This window comes from Megascapheus bottae, chromosome 21 (assembly GCF_031878675.1).
Source record: "Megascapheus bottae isolate mThoBot1 chromosome 21, mThoBot2.hap1, whole genome shotgun sequence".
In the NCBI taxonomy this organism is placed as follows: Eukaryota; Metazoa; Chordata; class Mammalia; order Rodentia; family Geomyidae; genus Megascapheus; species Megascapheus bottae.
This window is the reverse complement of record NC_143529.1, coordinates 37,076,471-37,092,028: the sequence shown is the minus strand read 5'-3', so window position 1 is coordinate 37,092,028 and position 15,558 is coordinate 37,076,471. Positions and strand designations below refer to the sequence as shown.

The 15,558-nt window shown below is 47.0% G+C and overlaps 1 protein-coding gene across 2 annotated transcripts in view; it reads left to right on the top strand.

The window, feature by feature from the left end:
* Nucleotides 1–15,558, top strand: part of Drc11 (dynein regulatory complex subunit 11) — a 100,647-nt gene that overhangs the window by 51,358 nt on the left and 33,731 nt on the right. For both annotated transcript variants that reach the window (XM_090355108.1, XM_090355107.1), the window contains 5 exons: nt 3,384–3,459; nt 7,224–7,330; nt 8,355–8,447; nt 10,047–10,108; nt 15,080–15,162. In XM_090355108.1, the coding sequence (XP_090211234.1) occupies nt 3,384–3,459; nt 7,224–7,330; nt 8,355–8,447; nt 10,047–10,108; nt 15,080–15,162 (421 nt within the window). The remainder of the gene's footprint in view (nt 1–3,383; nt 3,460–7,223; nt 7,331–8,354; nt 8,448–10,046; nt 10,109–15,079; nt 15,163–15,558) is intronic.

Sequence of the window (15,558 nt, the reverse complement as noted above, 5' to 3'; positions counted from 1 at the left end):
CCTTCACTCCTGACTCCATTCTGACCTCAAAGGGTCAGACGCTTCCATTTGCCCTGGGGAAGGCCACCTGGCGTCCTCAAGGCTGACACTGACACCCTCACAGACACACTCAGAAAAAAAAAAACAGTGTTTCACCCGAGCTGGCTATTTCCTGACATAGTGGAACTACAGTAAAATGAACATTTTTAGTATTCAGTTACCAACAAGAGAGAGAAATGCTCAGCATGCAGTGACCATCTCTAATCCCAGCTACCCAGGGAACAGACAGGAGGATCACAGTCCACGGGCTCATCCAGGGAAAAGAACAAGACTCTATCTGGAGACAAATAAATACATAAAATCTGGGGGCATGGCCCAAATGATAAAGCAAGGTCAAGGCTCTGAGTTCACCCTCCAGTAGAGCAGAGAAGAAATCCACCACTCAAAATTAACCATCATTACATGGCAACGATGGCTACCCACCAGAAAGTTCTTTATGAACATGAATGCAATACTTTATACCTACTGTTCCTACTCATCATTAATTGAAACATACATGTAGGACATAGCAATCTAATGTTGGAGTTGGGACATGGGAGAGGCTAGAAGAAAGAGGATTTAATTTGCCCACTGGCAGTGAGGAGGAAGGCTGAACACTCTGGGCTTTGCAAGAACACAGGGGTGGGGACAGGGCAGAGGCCTTTCCCCGACAAGGTGGGGAGGGGGAGCAACTCTCATCAACACAGCCACAAGGGGTTTCGGAGCTTGGGAGACCAGGACGTGGGGGTCGTGGGGAATGTGTTTGTGGAAGAGAATCAGCCAGCCGTACTGATGGTCCATGTAAGAAGTTCCATTTATTCTTCACCAACAATCCCGAGGAGACTGCACTGACAAACATCGCACACACTGTTGTCCTACTGAGACAGATGCTCTTAGGACATAGCAACACATTTCTGGTGGTACTGCGAATCTTCAGCACTTGTCTTCCTTTGTGAGGGAAGAAGCAGCCCTCTGACGCCGTGACAGGCATGGAAAATGTGGAGCCTCAGTGCAGATGGAAATGTGTGAGCAAGCACCCAGAGAAATGACAAAACTAAATGCAAACTCAGAAAGTGATGAGATGCTCCATTTTGGGGGGGTTATTAAAGAATTTATTAATGTTGATTGTTACATCATATTTTGAATGACAAGTTTAACAAACAAGTGTTCAAGAAGGGAATCTCTATTTACAATCACTGGGACTTAGTATTTAGAATTTAATCAAAATTAGGCTAAGGGTTTGTATGTCATAGAAACATTAATTTATGAAATAAAACATGATGTCTATAGAGTCATAGGTTTTTATGTCTATATAGCTATGTTTATATTTCCATTACCATGTCCATAGCTTTGGGTATGCAGATATTGAGTCCTCGCTCTTGTACTCTTTGGATTTAATAGCCACATATTAAGGATGCCATGCGCCTTTTGATCCTTAGGTCTTGACTTGTCTCACTCAACATGATTCACTCTAGATTCATCCACTTCCCTGCAAATGCCATTATTTTATCTTGTCTGTTGGCTGTGTAGAATTCCATTGTGTATATACACCACATTTTCTGTATCCATTCATCTGCAGTAGGGCATCTGGATTGTTTCCATCGCCTGGCTATTGTGAATAGTGCAGAGATGAACATAGCTGAGCAGGAGTCCTTATCATATTTTGGGTTATGATGTTCAGGGTGGATGCCCAGAAGTGGTATGGTGGGATCGTAGGGAAGAGACGCTCCATTTTTTTTGCAAGTTAAGTTGCACAGGCCAGCCACTGTTTCTGTGCGTTTTTGTTTTAAAACATGATTACTCACTGTGACTTCCAGATCTACACAAAGGCCTGCTGAGCTCACAGGCCTAGGTGGGAGTTTTCAGCCCTCCTGGGGGAGTCATGGAGCCTCTCTACCCCAGAACGCAGATGCTGGGGCAGAGCCACAAACAAGCGCAGAGGGCTCACACCTTGACATTTGAACTTGTGTGCTGACAGATGCCAAAATGCGTGGCTCTGTTGTAACTGATTGGGGCCTGTTTGACTTTTGCCATACCCAGCAAGTCCACAGCCAGGCACAGTGGCTATAGCTCATAATCCTAACTACAAGGGAGGCAGAAATCAGGGGGTGTGGTCTGAGGACAGCCTGGCCAAAAATCTTCCGAAGACTCCATCTTGACCAAGGACTAGACACAGTCATATAGGTTCCTATTACCTGGCAACGCAGAGAAACACAAATCGGAGGACCACAGTCCAGGCTGGCCGGGGCATGAAGTGAAAGACCCTATCTCAACATAACCAACTGGCAGAGTTTTGCAAGTGATTGAGTGCACGTGTAAGTGCCCAGAAACTCCACAGCAGCTGGACAGAGAGCTACAAGCATTACCGTTCTGTCTGGCCCTTGGGCCGGTGGGTGCAGAGCTGCCGGAGAATCCTCCAGGGAAGACTTCTGCCCTTTCTGAGTTCAACAACCACCATGACCTTAGGCTTCTGACACCGTCAGGATGATGGAAACTTCATTGCCTGGAGCTTGCAGGGCAGTTATGGTAGCTGCAGACACGCGGATTCTGGCGGTACAGAACCCAAGCGTGCTTTCCTGGAGTTCAGAACAGAGCTGTGCCCTGTGCAGGTGGCAGGTGGGCTTCCGTCTCCTCTCCACCAGCATGGGCCTGGGGGGAGGCGGTCGGGCTCTCCACCCTGGGCTCCCCGTTGGTGTTCCAGAAGAAACCCAGGCCACCAGCAGTAGCCTGCAGCCTTAAGGCTGTCTCGGGGCTCAGCCAGGGTACAGGTGAACAAGAAGAAGGAACAGCACAGATAGCCATAAAGCAGGACTGCTGGGTCACAGCCCAGAACCTGCTGAGGAGCAGCTCAGAGCCTGACCACGGACCGTGGAAGAGGGACACAGACAGGACTCTGGCTGGAAGCAGCTTTCAGACAGGGACAGGAGTCAATCATTAAAACATTAGACCAAACTGGGAGCTGTGTGTTGCAGGGAAGCCACAGCAGAGACAGTGCTATGGCTGGGCACACCTCAGTGACTATGGGTATGGGTTACTCCAGCTGGCGGCCATGGCTGTCTCTACACAGAGACATGGCGGATGCCATGGTATAGGGCCATTCCATCCTGGGGTCCTGATTAGGGACTACATCTCTGTCATCCCAGTGACTGAAGCAGAGGTAGAAGAATCATAATCTGAAGTTTCCTGTCTGAAAAGCAGCCCCATCTGAAGAGCCTAGTGTGCAACAAAAATGGTAGAGTGCTGGCCTGGCACGTTTTAATCCGCAGAGCCACCAACAAACAACTGAAGTCCTGCTCCTTTCCCTGTCCAATTTTGACAGAAAAACTACGCCTTAACAAACAAAAATATTATTCTGCTCTAAACAGGAAGAAGAAGAAGAATGGAAAATGACACCAAGTGTTTTCCTTCATTCGGTGGAGGAAGGACATACCTTATACAAAGGTCAGTTCACAAACATATTCATGATAGCCCAGGTGTCGTGTGTCCAGGTCACATGATCACCTGACCCAACCCCAGAGTGGGCTAGGGAGACTCGAGTGAGTGCCTGGTCACCGAGGGCTGAGATGCAATTCCAGTCATGCCTTTCTGCCTTCCTCTGGTTTTCCTGAAGACTTTGGGGCACCCCTAAGAGAGCCCATTCAAAACAGCACTCTCATTCCCTACACCCCAACCCTTCAGCTGCCCTTCCTCTTGCTTAGCAGCAAGAGGAAAGGCATTTTCTAGATTATTTACATTAAGAAAACCAATACCATATGTACAGTACAATGTCTTAATTCTGTTAAACTAAGATGTGTGCCTGAGTCCTGACAGATAATCCTTGTGTCACTTGTTCAGTCTCGTTCATGTAGGCATAATCAAGGCAGATCTGCGAGACTGTGAGCTGATCTTCCAGACATTTCCATTACTATTTGCTAGAGCTTTTATTCATTTTCTTTAGCATCACCCACTCTTGGAATAAATTCCAAGTGTTTTGCCAGCATCATCAACCTGGTCCTTAGCGCTCTTGTGAAAATTCTTGAAAAATGCAATAATGGCAAGCACGAGAAAATGTCCAGTTACCAGCCAATCAAGGGCCCCTTTCCCAACTCCAGTCTATTCTGGACACCATGCTCTTATTAGCAATGTCAGAGTGAAAGTGGGGTGGTGTGTGTGTGTGTGTGTGTGTGTGTGTGTGTGTGTGAGTGTGTGTGTGAGTGAGTGTGTGTGTGTACACGTGCATGCTGGTCCTGAAGCTTGAACTCAGGACGTAGTCTCTGTCCCTGAGCTTTTTTGCTCTAAGTGAGCACTCTACCACTGGAGCCACAGCTCCACTTTAGCTTTTTGGTGATTAACCGAAGATAAAAGACTCATAAACTTTCCTGCTGGCTTTGATCCACAGATTTCAGCTCCCTAATCAGTTAGGATTACAGATGTAAGCCACTGCCATCCAGCAAGGGAGGGAATTTTAAGTTTGACTCAAGGTGTTTACCCCAGTAAGCTGAATCTCACTCTGAACAGTATATGTACACAGACAGGGAAGTGAGGCTAATTACATAAGATCCAAATGTCTGTGTGTTAAAGGACATTGTGTATAAATCCAAAAAGCGATTCGTGAGTAGGCAGGCCATTGTCTATTAATGATTTCACAGCATATAATGAAGTGTTTCATACTGCCTGGAATTCTGAATTCAAGTCCAGAGGCTACCATGACGTCGGTGGGGTTGATACCTGCTGTCCTTGGCACAAAGAGGGTCAACTAACATTTACTAAGTGCCTGAGACCTGGCCCTGATTCTGTTTTCACAAGAGCTGGGAAAGGAGCCCCAGTGTCCCGTGGTCAGCAGGGCCATAGGAGGCCAGCAGCATGCGGCCCAGAGGCCGTGCCAGTGCAGGAATGCACCTTGGCGCAGAGGACCCGCTGGCGGCCCTCAGGCACTTGCACACTCACCCAGCAACCTCTTCCCAGATGCAGCGCTGATGCGGTGGCACAAGGACGGTGTGCAGAGTGTGACTGTGACAGTGGGGAAAGGGGCTGAAGCAGTTGTGGGGATCAGGATGGCAGCCAGGGGGTGGCGTCCAGCACGGGTGCCCCTGCACTCAGAACAGTGCCCGTTAAGACACAGATCAGAACGCGCTGGCCTTGGGCCTCTACAATTTCTCCCTGGCTTCCTGTGCTACACACAGGCTCTGCCACCAGCTTCTCCCACCCTCCCATGCACCCGCCTGGTGACTCCTCTTCCCTCCCTGGGGAGCCCATCCTGTTAGGTCCCCCCCCACACACACAATAATGGCCCCTTTTGTTCAACCTTGGCACATATATGGCATCTTTCCTAGAAGACCCACCCAGCACCTGTACCCCAAGCACCCCTGGGGGTCAGGGGAGGCCCCCCAGGCTCTGAGGGCTTCACTGCAGCCACACCTCCTCCCTGCCCTCTCTCTATATATACACCAGTCTCCATTAGTCCCGCCCCTTTTATCCCTGTGCCCCTCCCTCCTTTCCTGTCCCTGAGCCCCTTGCCTTGTGCAGGCCTGCAGCAAGCTCTGCCCCAATAAACTGTCTTCTGCCTGAACCGTAGGACGGTCTCCCTTCACTGCACCATCCATAGACATGACACCCCTGCTGCCAGTGTAATCCTGCAATTGTCCAGGCCCGACCTCTGCTTCTGCAGGCCGCTCCCCTGCTTTCTCCTGATGCCCTGGCGATGCTATACTCTCCAGGACATCTCGTGCACGGATGGCCTAGGACGGGCTCCCTCCCCTTCTACCTCACCTGTGCTCAGAATATGAGGCAACCGGAAGAGGGGCCGAGAGTGAAAGCTGCAGTCTGAAACTGATACCTAGAAAAGACACACTGGTAGCTCCTCCTGGAATCCCAGCTACTCAGGAGGCTGAGATCTGAGGATCAAAATTCCAAGCCAGCCCAGACAGAAAGTCCATGAGACTCTGATCTCTAAATAACCAGCAAAAAGCTGGGCGTGGAGCTGTGGCTCAAGTGGAAGAGTGTCAGACATGAAGGAAAAAGCCAAGCAAGAGCACAAAGCCTGAGTCAAGTCCCTGAACTGGCACAAAAAGAGAGAGAAGGCGCATCAGAGTTTGTTATGCAGATGAGAGTGAAGAACAAGGACAGAAACTCCTCTGGCCAAGCTGCACACTTCCAGCTTCCTTCAGGCTCAATGCCAGTGAGGCCTGCGCAGGGGAGAGCTGAGGAGAGACACTGACCCCCCAGCAGGATTTAAATAACCTGCTGAGCCTCACTGGAGAGCTCTAGAAGCACCGTCCTCTCCTGGGGTGTTTATCTAAGGCTAAGGCAGCCAGCTGTGTCCCCCAAGGGACCCCTCCAGGGTCATCTCCCCGCTGACCGCTCTGGCAGTGACTGTATCCTCTACTAGGTCCTTAGAAACTCACAAAACCAATCTCTTCGCCCCACAATCCTTTCCTTAAAATCAAAGGTTTTCCTTTACAAATGAGACATTAGCATTTTAATCACTGAGATTAACCCCTTCCCCTCCCCTTCCCCCTCCCCGCTCCTGCTCCTGTGAAAGTGCCAGGGCCTGCTTTTCACAGTCTTGGGATAAAAGCTCCTTCTGGCTGTCAGAGCCTGGGGCTTTCGTGGCCCTGTGAGGGTGGCAAGCCGCTTCCTGCAGTCACAAATGCCCATGAAATTCCTGAAGGGATTGAGAAGTGCCCCTCGCCCCCGTGTCATGAGAAAGCGGAGTTTCTGTGCACACTCAGTCCATTGAAACCAGGAGGGAAAGGCGGCAGGGCCAAGGGCTGAGCTCGATTGCAGAGTGGCTGTGATTCCCTCGTGAAAATGGGTTCCTGTAGCTGCTTTTACATAAATAATCACAGTGCAGTTTCTTTTCTCTTAAGTACTTTGAAGTCCGTTTACTACTGAATGCTTTCTTCTTTGTTGTAGTAACTCTATGGGGGGGAGGGGGAGAAGAAGAAAAAAGAAACAAAGAAAGAAAGACCAGTGACTCCCTATAAATCCCTACTTTGCTTTAAAATTCCTCATCCCTCAGCAAGGTTGGCTGTCCTTGACTGACCCTCTGTACCCGGGAAAGGGCAGCACACAATTCATCCCTGAAACACCTTATGGCCAAAGGAGCCTTCTCTTGAATTTCCAAAGATAAAGGCTGACTTCTGTCAATAGGACAAGAGTTGCTTTTAACCTGAATGTTGAATTTCTTTTTCTCTTTTCTTTTCCTTGGTTCTTCTGGGATATAGACACATGGATGAATAAAGATGAATCTTGGAATTTTGTTCAGAACTATGACCCAGAAATGATCAAACAGGAAAAGCGGAAAGAACTTGAGGCAGAAATAAGGCTTCAGGTAAAGTTACATTTGTCTATAGTAGTAAAACATGCACTTATGGCAATGCTTGCATCTACCCCAGAATTGAGGCCATATTTGTGTTCCACCAAAAAAGAAAAAAAAAAAAAGAGTGCTGTTGGCTCACACCTGTAAATCCTAGATACTCGAGACTGATATTGGAGGATCACAGTTGGAAGCCAGCCTGGGCAGGAAAGTCCTTGAGACATTTATCTCCAATCAGCTGCTCAGAAAAAGCCGAAAGTGGCGATGGGAATCCAGTGGTAGACCACTAGTCTTGAGCAAAAGTTCAGGGACAGTGCCCAAAGCCTGAGCTTAAGCCCCAGGACCAGCAAAGAAAAGAAAAAGAGATGGGGAGGGAGGGAAGGAGTGATAGAGGGAGAAGGGGGGAAGGGGGGGAGAGGGAGGGGGAAGAAAGAAATAAGGAAGGAAGGAAGGAGGGAGGGAGGGAGGGAGGGAGGGAAAAGAAGGAAAGAAAGGGGGGCAGGAGTTTGGCCTAGTGGTAGAGTGCTTGCCTAGCATGCACAAAGACCCAGGTTCAATTCCTCGGTACCACATACATAGAAAAAATGACAGAAGTGGTGCTGAGGCTCAAGTGGTAGAGCTCTAACCTTGAGAAAGTCCAAGGACAGTGCTCAGGCCCTGAGCTCAAGCCTAAGACTGGCAAAAAAAAGAAGAAAGGAAGGAAGGAAAGGAACAAAGAAAAAGAGACAGAAAGAGAGGGAGGAAGGAAGGAAAGAAGAAAGGAAGGAGGGGGAGGAGGGAAAAGGAAGGAAGGGAAGAAGGAAAGGAGAAGAAAGAACAAAAAAAGACAAACAAAGAGAAAGTGAGAGAAAAAGAGAGGAGGAGAAAGGAAGGAAGGAGGGAGGGAGGGAGGACAGGAGGGAAAAGGAAGGAAGGAAGGAAGGAAGGAAGGAAGGAAGGAAGGAAGGAAGGAAGGAAGGAAGGGAAGGAGGGAAGGAGGGAAAAAGGAAATGGAAGCATGCAGTGATACCTAAAAGTGTTGTTCTGTATCTGTGACCAGGTTGATGAGTTGATGAGACAAGAACTCAAAAACTTAAAACTTGCTGTGAACAGAGAAAAGGAACTTCCAATCAAACCAAAGAAAGCAAAGAAGGTGAGTGCGGAGGGGGAGTGGAACAGGAGGCAGAGTGGCAGTGTGAGGCAGGTCTCCTTTCTGTGAGCCTGGAAGACAGCTTCCTTCTGTGGGAAAACCCTCTGTGCGTTCTTTCTTAAAACTTTATGAGTCTACTGCTATCTCAAAAGAAATAATAATAATAATAATAGTGTTTATGCCAGGATTAGGCCTTGAACTCATGGCCGCCTCACAATCTGACTTGGCTTTCTCACTCATGGCTGGCTCCTGACCCCTGGAGTCTGTGTCTGGCTTTTGACTACTAAAGTGGAGACAACCGTCACAGATGCGTCTTCCCCAGGCCAGCTGCCTCACTCACTAGGATTATAGGCATTCACCACTGGCTTCCGGTGAAAAACATTGATTTCTAAAAGACTGAAACATGGATAAATCATAGCAGTGCAGTCATAGAGATGAATCTTGCAGTCATAATAGTATTTGGAGAAGCCAGACATAAAAGGCCCTGTGTTATGATTCCATTTGTAAGCACGGACAGTGAATTATTACAGTACATACCTGCAGGTGGGAAGAGCAGTCAGGAGACATAAAGGGGAGACAAGTAAGTGTTCAGTATTTTGAGCAAGATGGTGGTTATCTGGTAATATGCAAAAATTAGACCAAAGTTGATCAAGATGAGAGGCAGTGCTCCTTGCAGCAAACTGAATGAGTAAGTGAATGAATGAATGAATGAATGAATTAGCGAACAAAGCATGGCTGCTTAAATGACTGAATGACAAGTGCATGAAGAGTGGAGTGTGGAAAGTTAGGAAGGCACCCTGGCGCCCGTTGTATGTGGAGAAAACCTGGCTTGCATAAGGAATCCTGAAACAGAAAACCACCGAATGGGAGAGCTCCAGCCAGCGTGGAAGGACTTCATCCACCATGCTGTGGAATTCTCCCTTCCTCACTACCAGTGGAGTTTAAATAGAACTGCCAGTCAATCAACACCACGGAAAGGTCACATTGGAACACAGCTCCCTGGGGAGTGTTAGGGCAGGCCTCTGGCCCTGGGAGCTTCTCCTTAGGGACCAGGTGCTAACTGAGAGGTGGCTGGGAACTGCTTGATGCATTTGTGGTGTTAAAACCAAGTCCCTAGATGGGGACATTTCTAACCGGTAGAAATTTGCTACAGTCTGGGAGCTGGGCGATCCAAGAGAGGCTTCTGCAGATTGGGCGTCTGATGAGGGCTGCTCTCTGCTTCACTGAAGGCCCCTCTATCTGTGTCTTTACGTGATGAGGTGGACACACGCCCATGTCTGTCCCCTCTAGGAGGTCCAGCCTCCTGGTGTGGCAACCACTTTCCAAAGGGAGGAGACATAATCGCGGGCCCACAGCGGGTTCCAAGAACAAACACGCCTGATTTCCTGCCGGCCCTGGGTCCATGGGGAATGGAGGTGGCACAGAACCCTCACAGCCACAGTCGCCAGCGCAGCCCCCATCTCTGGGCCAGTCCCTGCGCCCGGTGTCCAGTGCACCGCCCTCCCGTCCCCCTGCTCCAAAGCCCAATTTGCTTCACTGATGGGTAGAGCTAAGGTTTGTTTGATTTTACTAATTTGTTGATTCTTTCCATTTCAACAAAAGAAAGACAAGAAAGGCAAAAAAGGGAAGAAAGGGAAGAAGGATAAAGACCTGACGGCTGACCGGTAAGGCCTGGTTTCCTTGTGAAGGGGCAGGGATGGGAGGTGACCAGGGGAAGTGTTCGGCCACATCCGACTCTAGGAAGATGCCCAGCGAGAGCACCAGCCACGGGCAACCACCACTACCAGTTACATCAGAGTCTGGCATTTGGGGTATGGGAGGGGGTTAGCTGTATGCAGGGGTGCGACGGCGTTCATTACCGTGGATAGGAAACACCATCCCAGTGAGGCTTCACATCACAGGCCAAGCAGTGTCTCCTGCAGTAACCCCTGCAGTGTCGCTTCCCCCTCCCCCTCCCCCCCAGGAGCCCCCACCACTTCCTCTCCATCCCTGATGCTCGGATTTGTGCGTTGTTGTTTTATTTTTAAGCTCAAATATCCCTTTAGTGCTGAAACATGGAAAATAAAGATCTGGGTTTCCAGACATGCGTGATCCAGAATTGAAATTTAAATCCCTCACAAATGGACATCATTTTGTGGATGGCCCTTTCTTTTTCTTTTTTTTTTCAATTTAATTTTATGGTAATGGTGATGTACAGAGGGGTTACGATAATATAAGTGAGGTAATGAGTACATTTTTTGTTAAACAGTGTTGCCCCCTCCCTCATCTTCTCCCGCTTTCCCTCCCCTGCTCCCCACCAACACCAGTTGTAAAGTTCATTTCCAGGGAAGTGTCTTGTGAGTATGGCTGTTACATTGGTTCACCCTTGGTCTTTGTCTCACCATCCCTTCCCCAAATCAGATAAATGGATACACAAGACCAGTGCACTAGAATCAAAACCAGTGACAATAGGAGATAAACAAAAAGGGGGGGGGACTAAAGAAAAGGAAAATAACTTCACACCATGCATTTCAAAGAATATTTTAAAAAACCTGTTTCACTTCAATTAGCGTCATTTTATATGTCATAGACATAGCTATTAAACTATTGTGATCCTCTGCTAGGACTACCCTAAGCATATACTAATTATTACAAATGAAGGAAATCATGGAGCCTATGTTTCTTTGGGTCTGGCTTACTCCATTTAATATGATTTTTTTCCAAGTCCTTCTTTTTCCTTACAAATGAAATGATTTCATTCTTTCTGATGGAAGCATAGAACTCCATTGTGTATATATACCACAGCTTCATGATTCATTCATCTACTGAGGGGCATCTGGGTTGGTTTCATATTTTAGCTATTGTAAATAATTCTGCAGTGAGCCTAGTTGTCTTGGTGGCTTTAGTATGGCCTTGTTTGTGGTCATTGGGTAAATGCCCAGGAGTGGGATTGCTGGGTCATAGGGGAGCTCTATGTTTAGTCTTTTGAGGAACCTCAATACTGCTTTCTAGAGTGGTGGGACCAGTTTACACTCCCACCAACAATGTAGTAGCGTTCCCTTTTGGCCACATCCCCACCAATCTCTGTTATTATTTGTTTTCCTGATAATGGCCATTTTAACTGAGGTGAGATGGAATTTCAATATAGCTTTAATTTGCATTTCTCTTGTGGCCAAAAATGTCGAACATTTCTTCATGTGTCTATTAGCTATTCTTACTTCCTCTCCAGAAAAGTTTTTTTATAATACCTTAGCCCACCTATTAATGGGATGGTTGTTTCTTTGAGGATTTGCTGTTGTGGAGTTTAATTTTGGGGGTTCTAGGTATATTTTTGATATGAGGCCCTCCCTTGTCTGTTGTGTGGCTAATGAAGAAGCTTCTCCCCATCTATGGGCTTTCTGTTTGCCTGCTAGTTCTGTCCTTGGCCATGCAGAAGTTCCGAAGGTTAATACAATCCCATTTATTGAGTCTTTCTTTGATTTATTGTGTTTCTGGGTCTTTCTTGAGGAAGTTTTAACCTGTGTCAACCAACCCTAGTGTATTCCCTACCCCTTCCTGTAACATTTATAGGGTGTGTGATCGAGATCTCTGACCACTGGGAGTTGATTCTGGTCCAGGGTGACATGTGTGGATCTAACTTCTGCCGGCACCATTTGTTGAAGCGGCTGTCTTTTTTCCATTTGATGATTTGGGCTCACTTATCAAAGATTAGGTGGCCATAGGTCTGTGAGATCACTTCTGCCTCTTCAGTTCTATTCCATTGGTCCTCGAGCCCATTCATGTGCCAGTACCAAGCTGTTTTCATCTTTTTTTTTTCCAGTCCTGGGCTTGAACTCAGAGCCTGAGCACTGTCCTTGGACTTTCTCAAGGCTAGAGCTCTACCACTTGAGCCTCAGCACCACTTCTGGCTTTTTTTTTTCTATGTATGTGGTACCCAGAAATCGAACCCGGGTCTTCATGCATTCAAGCTGTTTTTATAACTATGCCTTTATAATAGAGTTTGAAGTTTGGTATTGATATTCCTCCAGCGCTGTTTTGCCTGCTAGGGATTGTCTTGTCTTTGCTATTGGGGGTCTTCTGTTATTCCATATGAATTTGGGGGTTGGTCTTCTTTTTCCTTGAAGAATGTTGTTGGGAGATTGATGGATAACCATTGAATTTGTAGATTGACTTTGGCAATATTGCTATTTTCGTGATGTTAGCCCTCCCAGTCCAGGAGCATGGGAGGTTTTCCACTTCCTTAAATCTGCTTAATTTCTTTTTCAGGGTTTTAAAGTTTTCATCACAGAGATCCTTCACCTCTTCGGTTAAATTAAGTTAATTTACTTTACATGTTTTAAGTTTTTTGAGACTCTTACAAGTGGAGTTGGCAGTGGACCTTTCTTGCCACGGGTTTTACTCACAAATGGACATGTGTTGTGTCCCCCCAACTCCATTCCTGTGGTGGAAGTTCGTTCTTTCTCAGATAGTGCTGGAAGAGGAAGCCTGCCTGGAGGCAAGGCAACTCCAGACCCCTCCACAGAGCGGTGAAGAGGTTCTTCTAGAGTATCCACAGAGAACGGGACACAGGACCCCACTCAAGTCCCCATTTGTTGGAGAAAGGGTCAACACGTTAGGGCCAATTGCTACCTAAGATAGACCAAGGCACCAATCTGAGACTCGGTGCCCTCACTATGAGGAGACAGTTATCTATCTGTACAGAAGCACCGATGCCCCTGGAAGCAGCTCCTGGGACCACAGGACACCCTGGCCCTTCCTACCCCTTTAGCAAGGACAAACACACAGTGCCACAGGCGTGTCTTTTATAATTCTTAAGTCCACTTCTCTCCTCAAAACAGTCTCAAAACAGAGAGCAAAAATAATAAACTAAGACGTAAACGGCACATCTGCCAATGTAACCCTATCATCAAGTTAAAATGATTGATTCACAGACGAGTAACAACTGCTGGACCTTGATGTCTGCTTGGCCCAAGCTTCCTGACAGCAGGGCTACAGTGGCTGAGCTGCAGGCAGTGTTCTAGTGAAAGAGCCAGAGACCAGTGCTTTGTATTCGTTTCAATCCCCAGAATTACAGAAATAGCTGGCCTCCTGTCCCGAAGGACTCTTCATTTTCACTGTAAAGACACTGTGTCTCTAAGACAGGTATTTTGGCCACAGCTTCTGCTTCTCTCGTCCTCCTGATACAGCTGCGTTATTATAGTTCAAGTTAGCTTTAGAGTTGAGAATGTTTTATGCCATAACAAAGAAATTCATCTCACTAGGGAAAAAATGCAAAAATACATTTGGATTTGGCTCCCCAAATGTTTTGATGATTTTAGAGAATTATCTTTACATTTATATGACTAGATTATGTCTGTGTTGTGCATTAAATAAGTATTTGAGCTTAAACAATCTGGTTGGTATTTCCTTGATAGAGGTCAGATGCTGTCATCTCAAATTCCACTACAATTAAATCTTCCCTAATTATCAGCTGGGGTAGAGTATGCTAAATACATGTGATGGAATAAAGTTTCAGAAAACCAAAAACTCAGATGAGTGGATTAAAGTTCATCCCAATAGTATTTGGCCCGAGGCTCACTAACATTTTTGAGTCTCTCTCACTCAAGTGGGATCATTCAACTATTTAAATTTAGTTGTATTTACAATTCCTAACCTAAGGGAAGACAGAGTTAGGACAGAAGAATAAAGAAAAACAGCAGACAAAACATCTGAAAGGAGCACAGTGAATAGCATTTGAGCTCCAATCTGAATTCCAGTAACCCAAACCCCACTCATTACCAGTGGGAATCTCATCCACTCTGTGGATTCCACCTCCACTCTTCCGGGTAGGGTAACTTTACCAGTGTGCTGGCTCTGTGCCCAAGCCCTCTTTAAGAAGTGGTTTGGGCATGTTAAGTCAATATAGAAGAGCATATACACTGTTCACATGCATTGTTCATCAACATTATTATACACAGCTTTAGACGTTTTAGCTTCCTTATAAGAATCACCTCCATCTGGGCATGGTGGCTCACGTCTGTAATCCTAGCTACTCAGGAGACTGAGATCTGAGGTTCATGTCTGATGCCAGACAGAGCAGAAACAATCCACAGAAACGAGGATGTGGCTCAAGTTGCAGAGTGCCTGCTTTGAGGGGAAAAAGCCACTCATGAACATGAGGCTCAGTGTACACACACACACACACACACACACACACACACACACACACACACATTACCTCCAGTATAAGCCTTATTGGTCCTTGTGGATATTTCTTTTAAGTCTTACTATTGAATTAAAAGGAAAAATAAATTTCACAAGGGATTAAGATCCTACAGCTTGCACATGCTGGGTGCACAATCATAGGCCAGCTGTATTACTATGACTGACTGGGCAATTTCTAATTCATATTTGTGCCACGGCAAAGACTAGAAGAGTCATAGGTGTTATCAGGTTCCCCGAGGAATCATTCTTAGCGGTGGGAGACATGTACTGTGCACATGCTGAAGGAATGTGTGGGTTTTTTAAAAAGGCCTAACTCACCCCCAAATTGTAGAAACGCTCCCCAACTCTGTTTATTTGCATCCATGCGAACATGCTTTCAGTGGATGTGGTTCAAGTTCCTCACATCCGAGCTGAGGAACCGCTGATGGCACGGCCCTGTGCTTCTTCCCTAGAACCATCGAGTCTCTGTACAAGGAGCTGGTGGAAGAAGGCCTGCTGATCCAGGCACGGAAGGTCAACCTCTCTGATTACATCGGTAACGTACATGAAGCACCAAGCACGCATGGGTCACCGACCCCATGGGCTCTGAGGTCCAGTAGCTGGAGTGTACTTCATTTATGCCGTCATCCAAACCAAAGCTGGTCAGTGTGGGTCTGAGTTGAATTAAGGAAGCTAAGAGGATGCGTGTAAAGCAGCCACTAAGGTCTCGTAAGTTCTTTAACAAAAGGGACTCTGTTCTCCCTGCCGCATTTGGTGTTTTGTGTTTTGTTTTAAAAAGTCTGCTCACAGAATTCCTTGCTCCATTCTTTCGGGCACAATCTGACTTGAGGAAAAGAAGAATGGTTCGTACTCTGCTGTATGACAGTCTTCAACCAATGTTTTGTTGTGTCTCTGCCGGTCCTGGGGCTTGAACTCAGGGGCTGGGCTCTGT